This window comes from Fringilla coelebs (genome assembly GCF_963513975.1).
Source record: "Fringilla coelebs genome assembly, chromosome: 11".
NCBI lineage: Eukaryota > Metazoa > Chordata > Aves > Passeriformes > Fringillidae > Fringilla > Fringilla coelebs.
In genome coordinates, this window is record NC_140037.1 from 12,217,674 (window position 1) to 12,242,408 (window position 24,735).

At 44.4% G+C, this 24,735-nt stretch overlaps 1 protein-coding gene across 3 annotated transcripts in view; it reads right to left on the reverse strand.

Annotated features, from left to right (window-relative positions):
- Positions 1 to 270: 270 nt before the first annotated feature.
- Positions 271 to 24,735, reverse strand: part of PAK3 (p21 (RAC1) activated kinase 3) — a 72,203-nt gene continuing 47,738 nt past the window's right edge. For all 3 annotated transcript variants that reach the window (XM_084212736.1, XM_084212735.1, XM_084212737.1), the window contains exons 8-15: positions 20,370 to 20,433; positions 16,683 to 16,731; positions 14,917 to 15,029; positions 13,937 to 14,054; positions 13,479 to 13,578; positions 12,852 to 13,048; positions 10,436 to 10,573; positions 271 to 8,871 (exon numbers count right to left, since the gene is read on the reverse strand). In XM_084212736.1, coding sequence (XP_084068862.1) covers positions 8,782 to 8,871; positions 10,436 to 10,573; positions 12,852 to 13,048; positions 13,479 to 13,578; positions 13,937 to 14,054; positions 14,917 to 15,029; positions 16,683 to 16,731; positions 20,370 to 20,433 — 869 coding nt within the window. In that variant the 3' untranslated portion in view covers positions 271 to 8,781. The remainder of the gene's footprint in view (positions 8,872 to 10,435; positions 10,574 to 12,851; positions 13,049 to 13,478; positions 13,579 to 13,936; positions 14,055 to 14,916; positions 15,030 to 16,682; positions 16,732 to 20,369; positions 20,434 to 24,735) is intronic.

Sequence of the window (24,735 nt, forward strand, 5' to 3'; positions counted from 1 at the left end):
GCCAAGGGGGAGCAGCAGAAACACTCTGTGTCTGCTTTGGGGCACAAGGTCCAAGGAGCTGGGGTGGCGGAGGGTGACCTGGGCTGGCAGCAGCTCAAGGCCTGTGTCATGACAACACAGAATGGCACAGGACAAAACTAAAAACATGCACAACCACGCTGATGAAGACTTTCTGATGCTGCACATCCGATAGGAAAAGCTGCTGTCACACAATCCATTGGAATTTATAACTTTTATTTGCAATACTTTAGGTCCAAGTTTCAAACTGCAATATTTTTACACTCAAGACACAGTCATGCACAATCCATATTTCAATTTCCTATTGCTTCAACCACAATTTAAAATAACTTAATATTGGAAACAAAACCCAAAATCTTTAAAAAAAGGATGCTGAGGTCAATAAGATGGATCCATGCCATCAGCACATTTACAAAGTAAATAACTTAGTTCTCCTTTTAAAAAGATCAGTTACCTCTTAATCCAAAGTTACAGAAGATTTTTCACTACACATTTGTTTTTTGTTTTTCTCTTTCATATTTTTTCTGTTTTTTCTTTTTTTTTAAACAGATAACACGTCCTAAAAAAGGAATGTACAGCAAAATGAGATACATTTCTGATAAACAATGAAAATGTAGGCTCCTCCTCTGTTTACTTTTGTCTGGATACCCTGAAGAAAAAATCTAGCACACACCAGCATAGGTGTAAACTGGTTGCTTTGGACTAAATGAGTTTAGCACTGGTGACATCCTGATCCAGTCAAGAGTTGCAGAATTCCTTTGCAGATCTCAAACCATGTGTTTGCAGGCACAGCACCTGCAGTGCTGACGCACCAGTGCCCGAGAATAACTCTGCTAACGTTCCCCCCCAGAATTTGGGCTCTGCCCAAGAAGGAGGTGCTGCAGTCCTTAGCTCCTGGCTCTCGTGTGGAGCAGCTCCCTTCCTGCTGGCTGAGCTGCTCAGGCAGCTCCTGGCCCTGCAGGGCTGAGGCCTTTCCCCCTGGCTGTGCTACAGACGGATTTAGCAGCATTGATTAACGCGGGGATGGATACACAGAGGGACCAAAAGCAGTTGTCTTTGTACAGCTTAAGCTCAAAGATCAAAAACCTCAAGAGACAAGGTGGAAGAGACTCACAGGTTGCCTGTTTGCTGTGCTGATCCACTTGTGACCAGCACAGTTTTGTGTGAGGCAGTGAGAAAAACGGGCAGCTCCCACTCACCCAGGCAGCCAAGGGACCCATCCAGCCCAGGGCTTGGGGCACTGTCAGCACCTGCTGCTTCAGCAACCAGTGCAGCTGTCATTGAAAGCAACAACCAAACTCTCACTGGCTCCAGAAAAAGCAGCAGCAGTGCTTGAATTTGATTCCTAAGCCTGGGGCAGGGCTGGACACACACAGCATGCAGCAGCAAATGGACCTTTCAAAACAACCTCCTGCCACTATTCCCTCCCATCTGCAGTGGTGTCACACCAGCCAGAGGCACCTGGGAGCCTTCAAGTCACTGACTTCAGATGGCAGGCCCTGGGCTCCTGGAGGTTTGCAAACAACAGAGGTGGGAGCTCCCTCCCCATATTGACTTTCCAGCTGGAAAAGGCTGCTGAGACCAGGCAGCTCAAAGGACAGAGAAACGAGGGTCTCAACCACTTTATCTGTGCCAGTTACAGAGCCTTGGGTAGGAGCCACTGAGCACAGGGGGAGCAAAGGGCACAGAAAGAGGGACAAAACTAGTCAAGTGCAGACACTGGAAAGAGTGAGACCTGGGAGAACTAACATGCTGCTTCGTTCCACCCTTTTGGAAAGCTCTTTCTTGCTTCAAACCCCTGAGAGGCATGAAGGGCAGAGAGGAAGGTTACACATAAATGATACTCATGTTTTCACACACTCACCCTCTCTAGAAGAAATTGGATGAAATGTATTCTTCTCCCCGAGTCATCTCATTTAGCATGAGCAGCTCAGCACTAGGAGCTAAAGGAGCTGAAGCCTTAGGCCACAAGAGCTGACCAAGAAGAAACATTTTGATCAAAATGAAGTTGCTAATATGGACCTAGCTGAATCCAGCAGATAGGATCACAGAACTGTAGAATACTTTATGTTGGAAAAGACCTCTGAATACCAGGGTCAGAACCTGTTCTAGTGGCTGGCATCCATAAACCTGTAACACCAGGGAGCTGTGATTCAAAGGTGTGTGCACATGTGTCTGACAGCTCTTCTGACCTGCATTCATGGCTGCCAACCCAGGTCATGGTGCCCAACCCTGCTCCTGCTGGCTCTGTACCAAGCTGGGTGAGGCAGGTGCTGCTCACAAGCCTCCAGGAGCTGCGAAGATGGTGCCACCAAACAGAGCAGAAGGTACCTTACACACAGGTGCTGAAGCTGATGTGTGGGCTGCTTGGAAACTGTGGCAGGCCAAAGTCACTGTGATCACAAGCTATTAAATCAATTAGCAGTTTTCAATATTATCAACTTTAGCTAATGATATTGCCCCCAGTTTCCTCAGATTCTCAGAGAACTCAAGTGCTTGCCTGGGGGAATTGCTAAGCAGCAAGAACAAGGTTTGCAGGCTTGTGCCCACGTGGCAGCCCAAAGGGCACTCATACAGAGCATATGGGCATCCCTCCTCCTCTTTCCTGTAAGACCATTTTTTCTTTTGAGATAACTCTTCCTACCAAAGGTACATGCAACTGTTGGTAGGCTCAGGCCAGTGAGGGTTTGCAGGCATGATGCACACCTAGGATTATGGCAATCAGCTCTAAACTGCATCCAAAGAGAGATGGATAAGTAAGATTCTTCAAGTTTCAGTGAGAAAAATAAAATTACCCTGTCAGATCAAGGACAGACACAAGCAAAGAGAGGTTCTGAAGATTCCTGAAGTGCAAATCACACTCAAAAAAAGCTTGGATGGTTTCTCTTAAAAAACAAAGGTTATCCTTTTTCTGCTTCCTGAAAACTTGGGATAAAATTGGAAATATTTACCTGGTATGGGGAGTGGAGAGGAAAAAAAAGGGGGATGAACACTTATAGGTTTTCATCAACCCATCATTAAGTTGCTGCACATCTGGGCATGAATGAATGGTCTAAGAGGAAGCAGAACACCAGGAAGGTGTATGGACCACTGACCTGGCAGCACCTAGCAAGGCAAAGCTGGCACTTGAGTGCATGTCCTGGGTGTCAAGCAAAGAAACACTGGCTCCTTCCTTTAATGGTAGATGTCACAGGGCTCTCTGTAGCTCTTTGCTCACTGGATTTGCTCAGGACTGGACTAAGAAATACAAATATTTACATGCTCAGTGTGAGGAATAGTCAGTAGCCACACCAAGGATTACATACTGGAAATAACTGCTGTATGGCCAATAGAGTACAGTGACGTTTCCTACAACTAGAGGACAGGAGACAGGTACTTCCCTTCTTGTGGTGACTGGAGTGTGCTTCATTTTTGGTGGCAGGACATGGGGAAGAACTGACTCAAAGACCTGCCAAAGTGCAGCCACAGGCTTCAAAGAAACTAAGCACAAACCCTTGAGTTCTTTTGTGTGTAGTGGAGTGGCCAATCATTAGCCAAAGATGAAGAATAAATATATTTACAAAAGCACTGGACACAGAAGTGAGAATGTAACCGTGGACCAAGTTTGGGATCCAACCCTGAGAGCACTGTAAGATCCACCCATGCCCAGGTTCCCAGGAGTGCATGTAGGAGTTGTGTGGATTTTTACATAGGTATGGTTATATTTGTTTTCATTTTTCTTAAATAAATAAACTTTTCTGTGCTTCTCAAACTTCCCTGACTTTACTGCTACCATGCTTTTGTTTCAAAACACATTTAAACCACAGTGAGCTACTGGCTCATTTTCACATGTCTTCATTGCAGGGATGGGAATCATAGGCAAGTTCTTGGTTAGGGTATTTCACTGTTTAATTTAAAAATTAAGACAATTAACCAATCTTTTAAAACCTTGGAATAGAAGTGTCTGAAACCCATTTTGCAACAGAAACAGACTATTTATAATACTTCAAAAATATATATAACTAATTGCTTGATCTGAGGATAGCAGTCAGAAAACCCAAAGTAGCTCCAGAGATATTACAGTATTTGTCTCTTTCCTTTCTGCAAGGCCAATGCTCTTGTCAATCCTAATATACTCTGTGAGCCTGTAAATAATGTACAAGACTTGAACCCCTCAGAACTGGATTTTGTGGGTTTGTGTTGTTGGGTTTTTTAAAAATATTTGTGTCTTTTCTACATTTAATATCCAGGCTGGGAGGATACAAACAGAGCTGCCATCTTTCAGTATCAGTGAGTGTGAATCAGCACCAGAGACTGCCCCAAGCACAGAGCCACAGGGATACTGCAGGTACATTTCCTGCCTGTCCTACAGTTTCAGCTGGGCACGTACAGTCCATGCTGAAAACAGCCATAGCAGAGATTATTTCTGCTGAATCTTGTCTGCCTCCCAGGAATTGGTTTTAAAAGAAAAATCTCTAGATTTGCTGATGCAAATAAAAAGGAATATAGCATTTAATAAAATTAAAAGTAAGGCCTCTTACGACAGCAGCTGTCTTTAAAAAGTCAGTGCCAACAATATTCTGTATGCTGAGGCATACACTGATTAGGAAAAAAAAAGCTACCATTTGATTTCCTTATTTTTCATACCTGCTGTCTTCTGGAAAGTCGTGGTGGTGGGGTTTTTTTTGAAGTAGAGGTGCTGAAATACTTATATGTAAAGGAAAAAAATAGGAAATTCCCCCCTTCCCCAATCAAATAGAGTAGTTTGTCAACAGGAGTATTTAGACTGTATGTCCAGCAAACATGTGCCATTACAAAGTGCTTTCCTTTTAAAGGATGGTTGTCTGTTTTTTTGTGGATAGGAAAAAATAAGATACATACTGGAAACAGAAACTGTCACTCATTTCTTCACTTCTTGCAGGAATACAAACATATTTCATCCTGCTGAACGCTTTACACATTGAGAGCAGCCCATCTCCAGCCCAAATTACTCTTTTGCAAGGAAGCTTCTCCTACAGACAGATCTTGAGCTGACAGACAAAAATGGGACGTCACAAGAGAAACAAAGTCTTCTAAACAGAACAGAATCATTCATGTTGGAAAAGACTTCTGAGCTCATGGAGTCCAACCATCAACCCAGCACTGCCAAACCCACCACTCAACCTGTCCTTAGGTGCCCTATCTACAAATCTTTTAAAATCCCTCCAGAGATGGTGACTCAACCTCTGCCCTGCACAGCCTGCTCCAATGCTTGACCATCCTTTGGGTGAAGAGATTTTTCCTATATCCAAATTAAACCTTCCCTGGCGCAACTTGCAGCCATTTCCTCTTGTCCCATTGCTTGTTATTTGGGAAAAGAGACTGATACCCCCATTGCTCCAACCTCTTCTCAGGTAGCTGTATACTGCTGGCTCATGTTCAGCTGCAGTCAATGAGCACTCACAGGTCTTTTCCCACCAGGCACTTTCCAGCCACTTTCCCAAGCCTGGAGCTGCAGGGGGTTGTTGTGACCCAGGTGCAGGATCTGACACTCTGCCTTGTTGAACCTCATCCAACTGGCCTTGGACCAACAATCCAGCCTGTCCAGATCCCTCTGTAGAGCCTTCCTGTCCTCCAGCAGATCAACACTGCAATCCAGCCTGGTGTTACCTGAGGGTGCCCTTGATCCCCTCATGCAGATCACTGACACAGATACTGAACACAACTGGCTCCAGCACTCAGCCCTGGTGCCCCCCCCTACTGACAGCCCCGGCTGATGTCACTCCATTCCCCACGACTCTCTGGGCCAGCCATCCATCCAGGTTTTTTTCCCAGAGAACAGTATACCCATCCAAGCCATGAGCAGCAGTTTCTCCAGGAGAAAGCTGTGGAAAACACTGACATAGGGTTTACTAAATTCCAGGGAGACACATCCATAGCCATTCCCCTCATGCCCTAAGCAAGTCATGCTGTTGTAAAAGGAGATCAGGCAGGGCAGCACCTGCCTATCACAAACCCACATTAGATGGGCCTGATCCCACGGTTGTTCTTTATGTGGCACGTGATGGCACTCCAGATGATCTGCTCCATGACTTTTCCCAGCACTGAGGTCAGAGTGACAGACCTGTAATTCCCAAAATCCTCCTTCCAGGTCTTCTTGTAGATCAATTCATGTAAATCATGAAAATCAGTTTGCCATAGTCCAGTCGTGTGGGATCTCGTCCTTAGCCAGGACTGCTGGTAAATGATGGAAAGGGGCTCAGCGAGCTTGGATACTCCTGCCCCCATTTACCTCCTGCTGTAGCTCTGGCCCAAAGTGGAGGAGTTCCTCTTGCTGGGCACATGTCCCACAGCTGTACTCATGCTGCTGCCACCAGGACTGGCCTAAGAGCAGGGCACAGCCTGCAGCTGACACCTGGCTGGCAGCCCAATCCCACCAGAGCTCTGTCTGGGTCGCTGCATGGATTGTGGTGGGTGCAGGACTTAGAGAAGCCATGGCTTTCTGTTGGGTGGACACCATTGCTCCCTGGTCAAGCTGGCAGGGCTTCAGCACCTTCCTGCACACCCTTCTACACCATCTGCTGTGCTATGGCCTGTTAGCCTGTCCTGGCCACTCTCACTCCCAGGAGCTTCTTTTACGGGGGGAAAGCTTGGCTGCCGTTGATCCAGCTCCTGTCAACCACTGTTGCTCCAGCTGTGGGCTCCTGGTGGCTTCCTCAACTCCTCCCGATGTTCCTCCAGTCCATGAAAGCAGAGCTGCTTGCCTCGGTGTGTTATTTGGCCATCTGAAAAACTGGACCAGTTGTGCTCCCCGGGAAACGAAGAAAAGTTAATTTCTACTTAGCTGTGGTCACTCAGGGAGGGCTGCCTCTGCCAAGGACACTGGGGTGGCCAGCGGGAGCAGGGGGAGCAGCAGTAAGGACACCTGCGACACTTGCGAGCGACACAAAGACTGCAACTAAACAGGATGCCAAAGCTAGACATGCTCCTGGCCTGACTCAAGAGCAGCCCAAGCATCCTTCATTCCTGCTGGCCAGACATGAAGGCGGTGAGCTCTTTAAAGGCTACTTAACCCTTGGCAGGACCAGGCCAACGTGAAGATCTATAGCAGAAAGCTGTTTTACTGTGGGGGTTTTTTTGCTCACTGGGTGCATGTTGCTTCAGTTGCTGTTTTGAAGGTCTTGCATGAGTTGTACTCCTAAAATACAGCAACAAATATGCCATGCAAATGCTTTTACTGAGTGAAGCCACACTATGTCTTTCAGAAACAAATAAATAAAACACAAATTGCATACTGAAAGTATTTTGCTCCCTTCCAAATCTGCTGACTAGTCAAGTACAATCCTCAGGCACATCCCCAATTCCATCTCTTGCAGGAACTCAAGAGCTTCATTGCGGAGTGCTTGCCATACGTAGGACAGCAGAACGCAGGCTGGCCTGGTGCCTTTAAGTAATTCTGCAATTAATTCCACTTTGCATTTCACACCTTTCTTCTTGCTCAGTGCACAGCTCCAGGTTTTAAGGCGCTTTCTTCCTGAGCTGGCTGCTGCACTGGCTCCTGCAGATCTGAACTGTGCAGGTTGTTCCCTGTGTCAGCCTCAGTTCCCAGGGCAGAACTCCTGTGCCTAAGGGATGCTCACCTGTGCAGGAGCCTGCAGAGCAGCCTGGTCCCCTCCCTCTCTGCTGAGAATTCTGGAGACACTAGGAACCCTTCCCAGGAGCTACAAGACAGCTGGAGAAGAACAGGCACCCTCAGAAGCGACACCACCGCTCTGCTCTGTTTGCTTTCCTCTACTCCTGCAGAGACTCAGGATGGCCAATCCCACCAGGCTGTGCATTTCCCAGCATGGCCATGATTTCCATGGAGAACAGCCCCCACCCAGTTTGGCTCTGAGATGGGAGGATTAGTCCTGTCCCAGGAAGAGGCACCCATGGCCAGGCTGCTGCCACTTGTTACCAGTGCCTCCTTCCAGCCTGGCTCTGCTGATGCTCAGGTTGCTCTGGGCTCTGCCAGGGCTCTGCTGGGGCTCAGCCCCAGGCACAGCTGTGCCCACTCTCCCCTCACATTGCTCTGACAGCTTTGCATCAGACAAATCTGTTTCAAGCACACCAACTGATCTTTCTGCTGTTTCAGCTGAGTAAGACTCTCACCCGGGCAAAGAGATTGCAGTCAGGGGTACAAATGCAATTGGCAAGAACTGAACCACTACACAGTCCCAGCTGAACACCTTATCTCCACAGGATGTTTTGTATGTCCCATCTTCATTCCTTTTTGGTTGGAAATGCAATTGCACTTTCTTCCTCATGTAGAAGTACCACAACTGGGCAAAAACTGGCAAGCGGGCCGTATTCAAAAGGCAGTCTGGAGTTGATGAATGATGAATTGCCCTTCTCCAATTCCAAACCATACCAAAAAACCCCATAAACACGACTTTACATCGTTAAGAAAGAACTGACAATTTAAAAGTGAATGTACAGCTTATTCACAGGGTGAGAAGGAAGGGAATCTTCCAACTGAATTTGCTTTACCTTGGAAATGATTGAGGCAGCAAAGCATTTTCTGTCATTACCTCTCTGTCCTTAGCCCCGATTCATCTTAAAAATAAATTAAGGAGCCAGAAAGCAGGAAGAAGACAAATGATAATTTTTTACTCCTTGAGGAACTGGGGTGGTCCTACCACCATGACTGTGACCGTTGGTTTGTTCATCCATCCATCTGTCCCGCAGCATGAGAGTTGAGGTTTTACAGAGTTTGTGTTCTCAGTCCTGCTCTGAGCTGGCAGGGCAGAAAGCCGACCTGCAGTGCTAGCGGCTGCTGTTCTTAATTGCTTCCTTCGCTGCAATGATCAGAGGAGTCAGGCTCGAGAGCGGCTTGGCTAATTTTAAAAATGGATGCTGCCCAAAGGGAAAGAAACAAGAAAGGTACCATTACTTTCCAAACTCAGTTCCTCACAGGCTCAACCAGGGCTCCACTCGTTACCAGAAATACTCAGAAACAGGACTGAGGGGACCATCTGCACTCCCACCTTCACAGGACATGTCCAGGACATTGCTATCACAGCCAAACAGGGCCCACACACCTATCAATCCATTTTTCCAGGTGTCTTCAGCTTGCTGGGATTTTCGCCCTGCCAGTGTTCTGGGAATGCTGCTTGCTGCCCCAGAGCTTTGTTCCTTTCAGGAAACTCAAAAGACTCACTTAGGTTCCCCCTTTCTAAAGACACAGACTGTGTTAATTGTCAATTAACAATTGTGTAAGTCATCACTTAGGAAATTCCAATACCTCTAAGAAATGCGTAACCCAGTAGGATTTAGGCTAGTGTGTTTTCTCAAGAACTGTACTGAGGTACAGGTTTTCAGCAGCAAGTCAAGACCATGAAGACAAGTAGCAGAGTGCTGACGGACTCAGCTCTGGCTTGCAGGGAGAGCAGTGTCTACATTTCCATCCCCTGGCCCTCCTGTGCTGGCTGGCAGCTTCCTTCCCAGCAGGGACAGTCAAGTGGCATACTCTGCAGCTCTCTCTGCCACAAAACCTGGCAGGAAACCTCAAGTAGCTTGACTGTGCCAGGAAGCAAACAGGGCTGGGACAAGTTCTGATCAGCTTTACCTGTTTTGGGTGGCAGAAACCTCTAAAAATGCAGCTTAGTGGCAGAAACCTCTAAGACAGGAGCAGGAAGGACAAGCTGGGGGCCTCCCTCTGAGCTCACAGTGATCCACCCACACCTCCCCCAAGCCTTCTCCTTCCCACAGCCAAATCTCTGACAGCTTGGCCGGGACTGCTTTTACTGGGTTCCTCCCACACCAACACCATTTCAGGCCTCTATACCTGGTATCATTCTACTTCAGTTCTTTTGTCAAGAATTAAAACTGAATTTACTCCCAAAAGTACAAAAAAGGGCCACAGAAATGACCAGGAGACAGAAAATATCTCCTCTGAGGAAAGGCTGAGAGAGCTGGGCTTGTTCAGCCTGACAAAGGGCAGGTCCTGAGGAGACCTCACTTTGCAACTCTCCAATACTTCAAGGGGGCTTGTAAGAAAGTTGAGGACACATTTTTTAGCAGTGCCTGTTGCCACAGATCAAGAGGGACTGGTTTTTGATCCAAAGACGATCAAGTTAGATTTAATCTAATTAAGAAATTGTTTACAAGGAGAGTGGTGAAACACTGGTACAAGTTGCCCAGGGATGTTGTAGGTGAAAGTCCATCTCTGGAAACATTCAAGGTCAGGTCAGATAGGGCTCTAAGAGACATGACCTCGTTTAAGAGATCCCAGCTCAGTCAGACTAGATGACCTTTAAAGATCTCTTCCAACCCAAACCATTACAGGACTCTACTTAGTTTTCATTTGAAAGCACCAAGTCTGGAGATTAATATGTGGGGGAGCCACCTGATGCCTTTCTTTGACGAGAAAACAGATCCCTTGGACGTCTGTTTCAGCTGCAGCTGCTTCCCATCCTACCTGCAGGAGTTCCTTGGCAGAGCCTCGCCTGTCCACGTCCATCTCCAGGCAGCAGTTCAGGAAGTCTCGGAACACGGCCGAGAGTCGCTCTGGGTTCTGCAGCTCCGGTGTCCCGTTTGTAGCTATCAGATACAGTGCCTGGAGACAAAGCAAACAGAAGATTGTTTCATTCACACCCAGAAATACTCACACACACCCTGTTTTTAAGTTCCAATCTCCACTGGCAGTTTCTTTCCTGGCAGAGGGCTGGAGATGACTTTCATATGTCAAGAACAACAACAAAAAACCCCCAAAAAACCCTGATGCAGTCACAGCTATTCCAGCATCAAAATGATCTTGCCCTGACAGCTGATTTCATTGCCTGTCTTGGTTAGTAGCAACTACATCCGCACATTTTACTTCTCCAAGTGTTGACACAGCTTTACAGGCCATTTTAAAGAGTCAGTGTGTCTAAGTATATTATTTCAAAGGATCATTGCACGAAATACATCTGTGCAGTGCTCACTGGTCACTAAAATATGGCTTCCATAAAACAAAATTAATAAAGTTTTTTGCTCTGTTCTTGATAAGAAATGGTTACTGGATAAAAATGAAGAAGAAATCCATCAGCTTATACCTTGGATAAAAAACTAGAAACATTTGCAGTCTCAAGTTCAACAGACATGTCAAGTTGCATGGACAAATATATTATGATGAAAAGGCATAACTGGGCAGATAGAACATACCTTCAACTATCTTTCAGCAGCCTCTAAATTCCAAATCAGCTTCACTTATGTGGCAAAACTTTTAATAGTCTCATAAAAAAAAAAAGAGTAATTCCATCCCTATGGTAATCCTCCACTAATTTTAATACTCAAGTAAATGCATTAATGACATCCCCATCCCAGAAACTGCCAGGCAGGAAATAGGAGGTTTTGGAAGCTGGACTACTGAAGGCTTAGTGACATGGAGAAAGTGGCTTGGGCTAGGAAATAAAAATGTTCACTATATATCACAAGAAATCCAGCAACTAGTGTGCGCTACCAGCTAAAAAAATTTTGCTGTAAAAAGCAGTCTTGCTTTATAAGCTCTTCTGTTTGGAGGCAGCTGAGACCTCTTACACAGATCTCAAGTATCTCTGACTGTGAATTTGGTCAGAAATAGGAAATCCAGTTATCTTTCTAACAGCTGACCTGAGGCTTCTTGAGGAGTCCTAATCAAAATTTCAGATTAAAGAAGCAGGGAATTTTCAGCATCCAGATCAACAATGCTAATTACTTTCACCTGCATTTACTGCCTTATACAAGGCAACTGCATTTTTTGCAAGTGAAATATGGGTTCACAGGAAACAGAAGCAAAACTGTGATGTGCAAAGGTCTCTGCTGGTACAGTGTGCAACACTCCACATGTGTGCCTGGAACCAAAAACCACAGGCCACCTATCAAACCAAAGGAAGTCTTCCAAGAAAACTCAGGAACCTTTTTCAAAAAGTGTGAAAGACTTGTATAATTGAAAGAGTGAAATGTGTACAACTGGTATTTTCTTTTCTTAAGCAGCTGGGAGGTACGTCCCTAACCCTTCTCTAGTTTCTTCTGTCAGTCTGCAATACACAGTCTGGACGCAACAAATCACAGAGAGAAAGCACAACTTTACAGCATGGAAAAGCTAAAGATCATGCTCTATTTTAATTCTAGCTTTAACAAAACATATGTATGTATGTATGTATGTATGTATGTATGTATGTATGTATGTATACATATAGGTAAAAATTAATTTTCTCATAAATTACCACAGGAATTAACTGTGCAGCATTTTGTCTCAGCTGTCAGTCATGAGGTTTTATCCTGGTATACATTCCTCCACTACTACATACTCATTTGGTGTAAGAACTGGCCATTTCATTTTAAGACACTAGGATAAAACTGAAAACCTCAAAATACACTAGTTTTCTACAAGTATATATGCTAAAAGATACTTTTAGAAATGTGTTTGATAATAAATAATTGCATTATTAGAACAAGTGATCTTTCCTGGAAGGTTCAGGTAATCCATCAGCACTAGTCTGACACTGAAGAGAGTTTTGTGTCTGCAAGTACAGCCCCAATGTTTATCATAAAAATTCCCCAACTGGAGAAGCATGGCACTTAAAATTTTTTATCATTTGGAGATACAGCTCAAAGAGAGTTCAAAAAGGGCATGAGAAATTTCAAGCATCACTGAAGGCCGAAGTGGCAAGTTTCTGCACAGGTACATGTCACTTTGAGCTTCTCACACTGATGCAATCAAAGCTACAGCAGATGCTGATGTGCTGTAGGAATATTTTTAAAAGCAGGCCTTTGTAGAACTAGTTCAAGCTGATGTGAATGGCATTTTATCTCAAGGAAGACAAAATATGGCACAAATTAGAAAGACAACAGTATCTGATATTTCACCCTACCCTGAGAGGATTTTCGTTAAGGTAAGGAGGTTCTCCTTCCACCATTTCTATTGCCATGATCCCAAGTGACCAGATGTCCACCTTGGGGCCATATGCTTTTCTTGTTACAACTTCTGGTGCCATCCAGTAAGGAGTCCCCACCATTGTGCTCCGTTTACTCTGCTCAGGGGTAATCTGAGCGCAGAAGCCAAAGTCAGCTGAGGAGAAAAACAAATACTGTTAAAGCCAGCTTGAATCACAAAACCAAGCAAAAGAGCCCCCACTTTAATTCTGAGAATGCACTGTGGAATCTAGCTGGAAAAGCAGTCATGTTGTGTTTCCTCAGGGCTGTAACCAAGGGAATATGGAATTGGCCACTTAAAGGAACCCTCATGTTTCATCCACTGGTTTTTACTTAATCACTTGAAGCCTTAGACTGCAACTCCCTCTACTCTGGAAGGGCCATACACAAAGCAAAGCCACTCTTGACACCCTGTTTCTCTCTGGACCTCTCTGCACACTGCAACTGTGCCCTCACAGCAGGGTCCAGGTGCTCCCACCAGCACCACTTTTGGAGAACTGGCTGTCACTCAAAAGGAATCTCCCACCCAACATCCAGGAATGCTGCATGTGAGCAAGAATACCTACTCAATTTGACAGATCCGTCCATCCCAAGAAGAATATTGTCGCTTTTGATGTCTCTGTGGATCACTTGGTTGGAATGAAGGAAATCCAGGGCTTGCAGGCACTGATAAGAGAAAAAAGAAATGTAACGGTAAAAATTAATGACTTGATTTCATCACACGAGACAGGAAATGGTTTTATGAGATTTCCTTTCTAGGGGAATGATGAGGAATGGCAGAACACAATGCAGCCACGGGAAGAGCTTGCTGCTCCAACACTGTTACAGTCATGTCTTTCTAGGGGAAGGCACATACTAGCTTTTGAAAGGGAAACATCAATTGCTGCTGCAGGCTATCCCCTGCAAACACAGACAGAATGACTGCTGCTGCAGTGGATCTGCTCTTTCTTCTACAATGACAATACCACAGAAGCAGAAGCATCACCTTGTCCATGCAAACAGAAGCACAAGTGGGATCCCTCACCTCTCGACAGACAGCAGCAATCTGTCCTTCATCCATACATGTCTCGGTGACAACATCGGTTAAAGAGCCTCCAGCCAAGTACTCCATCACCACCCACAGCTCATCACCAACAAGGTAGCTGAAAGGAGATAACAATGCTGTGGAGATGCATGTGCATAGGCAAACTAATGAATAATCAAAACCTACAACTGATTCTTGTCTCCAGGTCACTTGCAAACAAAGACAGAATAAAGTGAAAAGGACATTCCTTCTAGGCTACAGAGCTCTTGGAATCTGCACAGTGGTAAAAGGAGATATCTTAGGTGACAAGCAAGGGAAGAATGCACTTTAGTAAGATAAGCAAGCAAAGATAAATCTGGAACCAGGACACATGCCACCAGCTAGCTCATCATCTTAATGAATCCCACCACTAACCCCAGGAATGAGGGAACATAACTTTCAAAGTTATCCATGGGAGGAGGGTGTGCACCACTGAGGACAGAAGTTGGTCAAAAGTTTGGAAAATCTTGCAAAACATACATTCAGAAAGAAGCAAAGGCCATTAAAAACTGTCAAATTAGATGCTTCTGGAAACAAGAACTTAGTCTTCCTGGCATCCTCAGCAATGGAAAATAGTGGAACCACCCAAAGGAAAGAATTTCTAGGATGGTGTGTCAGCACTTTGCACAAGACACAGAAAATCTGATCAACTTTGAAAAAAACAAACACCAGAACAACAAACCAACATGGAAATACTTGGAACATGGAGCTGACAGACTGCTGTTTTAGTAAGATATGGCCGGCCAGGTTTTTGAAAACAGACTTCAAACTATGTGTGCTAGAAAAGACTAATGCAGAGTCAATGCAATCTCCTCCCATCCACTGGAGATGAGTAGAGAAATAATAAAGAGCTTCACGTTCTGCAGTGATCAAAGGGTTTCTTTAACCTTTGGCCTGCAGTGATTAAATGAACATTCACATGATAATACAGCACAACTTACCTGTCTAAATAGTTAACAATATTGGGATTCTTATTTTCCCTCATGACCAGGATTTCATTGATAATTAGTTCCTTTTTGGGCTGCTGTTGGAGATTCATTTGCTTTATGGCCACCTAAAATGACATTAAAAACCATTAACTTGAGTAGTCTGTTGCACAAGATCAGACTGAACATGCAGTGGACAGTTCCATGATTTTTGATTTATTCACCTGCTATTCTTGATTACAAAACAAAGCAAATACATTATGGATGTTGTTCCACAAGAAAAATAACAGTCCTAGCATTTCCCAACTTCTGAAATTTTCATTTGCTCCTCTAAAGAACACTCTTTAACAGAGTTTGAAATTACTGTCAGGGTCTAAAATGAAATAATCCATGCACTGGTATTTTATGGATATGCCCAGGGTTATAAGGAAGGCTTAGGACATTTAGACCCCTTGGAGACCCCAGTTTAAGTGTGGTTACCAAATGCAGCATGGCACGGTGTAAGGAACTACCAGTAAGATTCAGATCTGAATCTCTTCTCAGAGCCAGAGATGAGAATTCAGGAATCTGAAGCTGGATCTCCAAAGAGCAGCAGGATTCTTGGAGACATGTCTGTTTCTTACTAATATGATCACTGTAATGGGCTGTCACTGAGACCAGACCAAAACACAAATGACTTCTTACCAGCTGCAGTAGGACTGAAAAACAAAACTGAGTCCAATACATGGTTTCTCCTTAATTATGTCTTGCATTATACTTTATGACCAAACACATGATGGAACAAATGGCAAATCCTGCAACTGTCTGAACCTGGGATTGAGATAAATTGGGCCTCAATGATGGCAGTTGCCTTCTGCTCGTGGATGCCTTAACAGATTCAGTAATTATGAGTGAGATCCTGTCCTTCTCAGACAGATACCACTGCCCTCCTTTTTTCTGGCAGTTCTATGGACAAATTCTCTCAGAAATCAAGCAATGTAACAAAGCTATTTATTCCTCACAGCAACAGGAGAATGTGACCACCTCCAGCGTTCTTCCAAGGCCTCTAATCACAACAGATCTTTGATTTTACAAGTTGCATTGCTAACCAGTCTGTGGGCACATGCACAGGCAGATTTAATGGTATAAAGGTACAGAGTTAAACTGTATGTCTAGACCAACATTCTCTGAAAAGCACAACTTTATGCCCAAAGGGGGACAGAGACAGAACAATTTCTTAACCAATACATTTATACTGGCAATAAAAATTATCTACTTTTTATTGGCACAAAAGCTTGTTGGGATTTCTTAGCAGATTTCTCTCCATTTAAAAAAACATTCAGGGATAATGTTGCATGGCCCCAGGGTGGGATCAACAGTACTGTGGAGAGCACCAACCTGTTCTAAAGACAGAGCAAGTAAAAAAATTCATCTCTTAAAATTGGACTTAAAAGCTATGGGTGAAGCATCCAGCCAAGCACAGAGAGTACCAAGGCTCTTATTGATTCTAGGAATCCACAGGCACCTTTTCAGGCATTTTTGAAAACCTCAGATCCAGTGTTGCTGGAAAGCATATGGCCACAGTAAGTGTTCAGTTACTGAGGCACAGAACCACAGTACCCTTAAAGACCTTTCACTGAAAAGCTGAAGACAGCAATGATGGATTTTGCCAGTTGACATTTGTCCATGCTTCAGAGAAACAGCCTTTGCAGGAAAGCTCTACTGGCCACCCAAAGCTCCAGCCACAGCAGAGGGGAAAGCCCTCAACAGCTGCAGAATCTGCTGGGATTTTTGACACTTACCTCTTGTCCTGTGGCGATGTCAATCGCTGTATAAACGGTTCCTGAAGCCCTAGAAACAAAACAGCAGGAGAAACTGAGAAACACTTTAGTCCCTGGAAGTGAAACCAGCCCAGACAGGAGAGCTCTGTTGCCTGGAGTGTTTATAAGGGTTTATCCCCTCCTCAGCCAACAGCATGGCAGCCCACCAGCCCTCTGCCATGCAGAGAAAACTGAGGTCCAGCATGAAGAAGAAGGGCTGGTGCAAATGTCCAGTGTACATGTCACATTATTCTAACTCAAAACCTAAGGGGGGGTGTCCACAAAAACTGGAAAATAGTATGTTCAATTCTTATCCATTTTGCTGTGGTGAATTTAGTTCTTTCCCCCCTTTTTCTTTGTGTCTGTGAGTGTGTTTTTTCCATGAAATGTAACACACAATCCAGTTGGGCCTTCTCACACCTTTAAATTGAATCCATCTGCCAAACTCAGGCAATGTCACACAGTCACTCTGAGAACCCTGAACATATGACAGCCTTTGAGGAAAAGATATAAATACAGCTTTCTCCAGCATGCAAGTAAACAATTTTCCAGCCATCCTGCAAGGTCACAGCTAGAGCAGGTTAAGGCATCTATTATTTCACACACAAATTGAGGACTCAGAGCAGAAGATACTTAGAGAGCTTCTTTGTGTGTCAAGAACCATAGGCAGCTGCTTCTGTTGAGTGCACCTAACATGTGAAGGACTCTTCATGGTGTCCATGTGTTGCTTCTGTGGCACACATAGGTTGTGCTGTAGAGCCACCAGAAATAAACAGTGTGCTCACCTGCAGACTAGACAGGGTAGGGTTTGGTTTGCCATCTGCCTCTCCTTCAAAGATGTTCTTCTCCACAACGACATGAAGGGCTGAAAATGCCCCAGTCAGAGGCAATTCCTTTGGATTTCAAAGCATCTAGGGGCTTGAAAAGCCTTCCTTCTGAGCTAAACCACAGCTTTACACTGCCATCACTGAAGAAGCCCATGTCTGCAGGAGCAGTGAGGCAGTGGAGAGCCAGGGAGGGAATTCTCACAAGCAGGAATATGCATCCTGCGAGTGTCCCAGTGACTGAAAGTCGCAAAATGAGTTTGCTCCTTCTCACATGATCCCCTGCTTGTTTGTTTACCTGCAGGCTGAAATATTTCAGAAGCAGTTTAGTTCAACAGAGACCTTATGTCTGCATTGAGAGCAATATTCTCACTGGGCATGCTATGCATTCTTTTAATATAAAGGTAAATGCATTTTCCTATGACTAATTGACAAGATTAATCCAATTTGTTTTCATAAGAAGTCAACAACACTTATTCAGAATTGCTAACACTGTGATGATTATCCTGAGCAAAGTCGTATCAGGCTTTATTTCAAAACAGCTCCTGAAATTAGAATGCTTTTGGAATGCTCCAGGCCACCTACTTGTGAGGAGTTTAGATAAAGGTAATTTAAGTAAAGCTGTGAATTACTTGCAAAGGCTTTGTGAGTCTGCATTACAAAGTTTTACTTCTAAGCAACTCATTTCTGATCAGTAACTTTTAATCTGTTCTGCAGCACCTGGTTTTTACTGCAGTTAGGCAAGTGCCAGGACTCACCATTAGGTCTGTGTCACTGTGATGCAGTGCAGTACTCACCAGGCTGCTCATGGCTCCATACTAATTTGTCTTGCTACAAGAGCTAACACTGCTTGAGCAAACACAACCTCTTTATCAAGTGCTAGTTAAAACTAAGTTTCCTCTGGTGTCAGCAACATTTACAGTCCTCAGCTGGAGACAGAGGACAAAACAGGGACTCAGCACTGACCTGTTCTGCAGCACAGGCCTGCTGACTACTGTTCACTGCAAAGTGGCTGTAAAACCATCACAGTCTTTATTAGCTTCCCAGCTGTATGAAGCCATGAAGTGCAATGTGCTGGCCAGTTGCTTTTCCTCACATAAGCACCTGCTCTCTACCTGCAGTTCCCTGAGTAGCCACACCTCTCCCTGCCTTGCTCTCATTGGCAGCTACTAAAAACCTGCTCCCTTCCAACACCAGAACACTTGCCTTTGGCACAGCTGTACCCAACTCACTGCAGGGGTGGCAGCTCAGGAACTTGCACCTGCATTAACACAGCAAATCACCTGTCGAGGCAATGGCACAGCCCAGCACTGCTGCAGACACCCAAACCCCAGCCCTGCAGCGCTCTGGGTGCTCCTGATCATTCAGTTTGATTACCTTTCTGATGATCTTTCTCTTTAGGATCTTTTCCTATCACAGTAAGTTGGCCTGCAGTTTAGAGGCATGAGTTAGTTATGGCAGCACACTCCTCCCCAAGGAGGCTATACCATCTTCAGGCAGCACAAAAAGCTGGAGGAAACCCATTTAGATACCCTTTGAGGCCACATACCAGCCACTTGCCTTTCCACCAGCTGTCAAGGCACCTTTATACAAGCTCACTCCTAGGAATATCGAAATAAGAGACTGTGAGGGTGATGGCCACATTCTCACAGTGACAGCAATAATCTGCTTCACACGCATGTTTATTCTGCTCGCACTTGTTCAGCTGACACCCCTCTTCTAAGAGACAGGCACAGCTTGAAGTTTCCACTGACATTTTACAAATGACAGCAAGAACTAAAGCTTCGGATAGGAAGAAAGTTGTAATTTGAGAAAGGATTTTTATACAATGAATGGAGCAAAAAAACCTTCCCACAAGGGCCCTACCAAATCACAGAGATCTAAGATAAAACCTGCCAGAGAAAGGGCATGGGTGTGTCAGCCTTATTGCAGTACATTAACTATTCCAGGTTAGCAACAGGCTACTCTGAGCTTAGACCTCACAAACAGTTAAGGCAGAAAATTATCTCCTGATGCCAGTAAACAGCTTCTGTCCTACACTGCCAGCAGTGTCCTGGCGTTACACAGATGGTGCCAGCCCTCCTGGAACAACACTGCCAAGGAAACACCTTGGTACAGGCAGTCCATATCTAAAATGCAAGTCAGATACCTAATTTTGAGGTAAGTTCTTTTGTTCTTGCTTCCTCACATAGGAAATATTTCAAATTGATGCAATTTACAGTTAGCAAAGCTGGGTTTCAAAAGAGAATGGCTTGGGTGATTATTTTCAATAAATGTCTAGAACCTGCAGGATCCACAAGGGATCTGCCATGAGGCAGATGATGCATTTTCCTCTGAAGTGCATTAGCACTGTGTCTATTACTGAATTTTTGGGTTTTACAACCCCTGTTAAAACAAAAAGCTTATTATTTTATCTCTGGTTTCAATTTCTAAACTATGTGGTTATAAGCCTGACCAGCGAATATTGTTTGAAATAAACATTACTGAGAGCCATCAGCTGACAGCTATCAGGTGGGAAGTTACTCTTTTAGGTAATAATGTTTTTTCTCCTTTTTCAGCATGGTCCTATTATTTTGAGACATACAAAAATGATTTCTCCTAAGAAAATAAGCAAACAAGAGCCACACATTTGAGGGACAAGAGATCTTTCAGGCCTTTCTCCTTGCTGCAGATGAGATTCTGTCAGCACCAAGCCGTCTTTCAATTACTTTTGACCACAGTTATAAACTCTGATCAGAACTGAGAGACAGGAGCATCTAAACATGATCATATCTGAACATGTTTGGAGCTTGCCTATCTTCATGCTGGCCCATGGTTTTGCACAAGTAACTGGGATATGACTTACCCTTGGCCAATTTTTTCAAATCGAGTGTATTTCTTCTTGGGATCTCCCACGCTCACAATGCTCCCTGAAAGAAACAAAATGCAAGGTTCTCACTTCAAACCAGAGATTCCACCTCCCAGCAGACCTGAAATGCAGCCCCACTGTCTGGGGCTTTGAGCCATTTGTGGTCAGTTGGGGAACAAACAGATGGCCTCCATAAACACTGATTTGCTACAGTCCTTTAGGGTTACCCAGACAAGAAACTAAACACAAGGGGAAATATTCAGAACAGACAGAGATCAGAATACAAGAGGCACCAGTGCAAGCGTTTGTTCTCTACAAACATTAAGGAGAGCTGGAACAACAGTGCCTATATTTTCTTATGAATAAACACACTGTGATTCAACAAAAGGTTTACTACTTCTGAAGATTAAATGTACCTTGTGTTCACTTTTTTATGAACAGGTACCATTTTTGGAACAGGAAGAGTATTGCAAGTGCTTCCAGGAGAGGAGGAGATCATCTCAACCTTTCAGCAGTTTGCCAAAAGAATGCCTTAATGTTTGCAGTGAACAGAATCACCCTTTACCATCAAGAATGATGGGGTTTCAGAACCAGGGCCCCCATCACTGGTTTCCAGACTAACTTCTGAGGGCATCCCTGCCCTGCACCATTTCAAGAACCACTCTGCTGGTTTCCAATGTGACACAGCCCCGTCACTCACACTGGGCTCGCCCTCTCACCACCACACACACTCTGTTCATGCTCTCCTGAAACCAGCAGGGTGGGTAACAAGGACAGCAGCACTCCTGGGGCACTGGTGTGACACAGACAGCTGTCCAAAGGGATGGTGATCCTGAGCCCAGCTGATATGATGCAGAACACAGATCAAACAAGGGGCTGCTGCCTCCCGGAAGCTCCATGCTGCAGCTGTGGAATGGTCAAGCTCCACATTGTGAGCAGGTTTACACTTTTTCATCTTTAATCCCTCCTTCTAGTCAGCTAGAAGGGAGCCCCAGAGTCCTCTAGTCATGTTCTTTACTGAAGAGTTATTTTGTAGTGAAGACCTGCTCTAGAGAAGCAGAATGAGCTTTTCTTTACGCCATGTGTTTCAGTGAGAAGCAACTATGAAAAGTTAACCAGGTTCTGAAGGTTCCTCAGCTTGGGCTCCTGACACACCAATCCACCTGACTCCTGCAGGTTGGCACAGCAGGGCAGGACCACTTCAGGGCACTTCAGACTGTGTGGGCATCCCAGGCAGTAGGCAGGCTCACGCTGCCATCAGCCCTGGCCGGCGTTCCCAGAGCACTGGGCAAGTGGAGCGAGCATGTGGGGCAAAGGAAACCTCTGCTCCTGCAGCTCCCATTAATGCTCTTGCCAAGGGCTGCAAAACTGCTTTAGCAGGGAATGTACCAGATGGTGCTGATGCCCTGTCTTCTTGCTGTGCTGGCAGGCAGGATTCCTGGCTAGGCATCCAGTCAGATGCCCATTTGGATGCTGAAGACCTCTCTGCTCCATAAAAAAGGCCTGGACAGGGGGAAGAGGAGTTTGTGACTACTGAGAGGGAATGGTGCATCATCTAGTTTTGTTTTGGATGCACAGGTAAACAAATATGTGTTTGTATTTGTAATACAGGGATACAGCCAGATGAGTCAAAGGAAATAAGCTGCAGATCACTGAAGTCTTTCCTTCTGAACTCATCTTCTTAAACTATTTCTGTAATGTATGTTCCAAGGTAAGTCCTTAGAAGACATTTGCATTGAGCCATCACCTTTAGGCTTCACTGTTTGCATTCTATCAAGGAAACTACCAGACCAGAAAAACCAGTACTGCTTATTTAAAAGCCTTTCGATTTGTTTGAGTCTATCAGATTTTGGCTCCTTCATAAGACACAAACAAAATATCCTAATTACTGCTTTTTTTTTCCTTCCCATCAGATTCCTAAATGTGCAAGAAGGTGTCAAGCAGGGCAAGGTTTAACTTCAGCTGTCAGTGGCATGAAGTCTACAATGGGTGATGGGGCCAGACTTTCCCACATGGGACTGTCTCATACCCTGTGGCTCACAACCCCATGAGCTCTGCAGCAGTAAATCAAACACTGCTCTAATTCTGTGCTGGGCTGGACAAAAGGAAAAACACTGTGCTGCCAGTGCCTGCCTGGGTGCTATTTTCAGCAAGTTAATGGAACGGTGTATCTACTAGAACAGATATCAGAAGTTCATGGAAGTTCATTTACTTCAGAAAAGAATACAGAGAAGGATTGAAGAAGAAAGATTTTTAAAAATTATTTTCCAAATTTGCCACTAATTTTGAAGTTCAGATGTCCAGAGTTTTTCCTCAAGACTTGAGAAGCTGCTTTTCCAAGGCAGTTGTTTGTGTCTGGTTCCCTGTACTTAAGCCAATGTACATCAAACATTACAGCATTAATATCAACAAAGTGACAGGTACACAGCTCCTAGTCAGACAAGCACTCTCTGCTCTGGACAAAAGATAAACCTATCAGCTATTTTGATGTCTTAAGCACTTTCCTTTATCAAGTCCTAAATTAAGTGGATAAAAAAACTATAAAACAGAACTGGCCCAATTCAGCTATCAGTGGAACATAGTCATGATTTCATTACAGACAGAATTTTATTTGATCTTATCTCAATATTACAGTCTTTACTCACTAATAAAACTCTAAAAGCTCTAAAAGAACTCAAGCCATTTCAAGCAGAAAAGAATTATGAAAGCAATTTTAAATAAAAGAGGGCAGAGGACATCTTCCTAAAAGTAGCATAGAAAGAGTTGTGAGGGAAGTAGACAAGGTGGAGCAGTCATGTGAGTTAAAATAGAACAAGCACCACACTGCTTAAATATAATTAGTTCAAGACTCTAATAAAAAAGCATCATGCCTGTTTTCAGATAGCTTCATGAAAGCACAAAAATATTTTCATTGCCCACATCACAATTTGCCCAAGGCAGACATTCAGACCTTGCTCACTTGGTAGCAAATTGTTAAGAAAGAAAAAGCAAGAAAGCATGTAACATTTTAAAGATATAACTCCCCAAAACTCCAGGGCTCAATCCCAACCTGGCATACACAGCAACTTGAATAAATGATAGACATGAGCTGATGGATGCAGGGTACCTGTAGATCTCAGGGGGGGAAGCCTGCCTCAAACATTTAGCATCAGCTGAAGAAGCAGAATTCCTCTCTCTATAAGCTGACATATCTGCAGGTAACCACCTGCTCTGGAACTTATTTCACTGTGCCCTCAGCTAAAGCTATTGAATTTATCCCTTGGATACTCCCTAATGTCACTGAGATTCATGTCAACCTGATAAGGATGCAGGAAACTCTGTAAGCAGCTGAAATCTCACAGCTAAGGAAGGCTTCAGCCCGTGCATTCACAGCAGCCATCAGTGGCAGGGCAAGTATGACAAGAAGGTTGAGCAATGGCAACCACTGAGAAAAAGCCACAGCCACACAGCTCTCTGTTACAAGCAGTTGCCTCCATTAAAAACACATTATTGGCTTTGTGATCTGACAGAAGGAGGTGTAGATCAATCTGCTTTTTTTACTAACAATTAATGGTAGACACAGAATAACCTGGCTCTGCTCTGAACCCAACCATTTAATCTGAGAACACTGCATTGGCAGCTATCACATGCAAGAAGCAAATTAAATTGGTGGCACTGCAGAATCAGGAGGGGCTTGATGTGCTTCAGTGGAGTACGATGTGCACAGGGGTTGGGGCCAACAGTCAGGATTCTAATAGTATTAACTGGCTGGGAATTAGCCATGAGAAAGTGCCATGTTGTCTGAGGAATATATATCAGATGCTTCTTCTAAAGGAGAGCTCACTGACAAAACTGTAAAATTCTTACAAAAATGAACTGCAGAAGTAGGAGGAGCAATAACAGTTACAAAAAGGACAGCAAGAGAATACCTGGAAAATGTGAAACTGTCTCAAGGAAAGCTCAGAGGTTGAAGGGACCAGCTTAGTGCTGCAGTTGTCTACTGGTAAAAAATCCCACACCAATAAAAAACCTCCCACAAACAAAAACCCAAAAACCCAACAGATTTTTGCAAAGTATTTTGACTCCAATGAACCATGAAAAGTTAGGAGTCTAGAGAGAATTTAGGAACCCAAACATTCTGTTTCATTTGGCCATTAGTACACGGAGTCCCCTATGTCATTCACTAGGTCACAGCCTTTTCCTCAATCAGAAACAATCTCTGCTTTTGCCTTAAGCACAGAAGGAAGCTCAGGCAAACCTAAACCAGTCCCAGCTGCCCCTCAGAGGCAGCAGGAACACCCCAAGTGTTCTCTTGCTGCCTCAATGCACAACAGTTTCTGTAGGGAGTTGTAAGTGACTCTGTGACACTAAACTGCAAGAAACA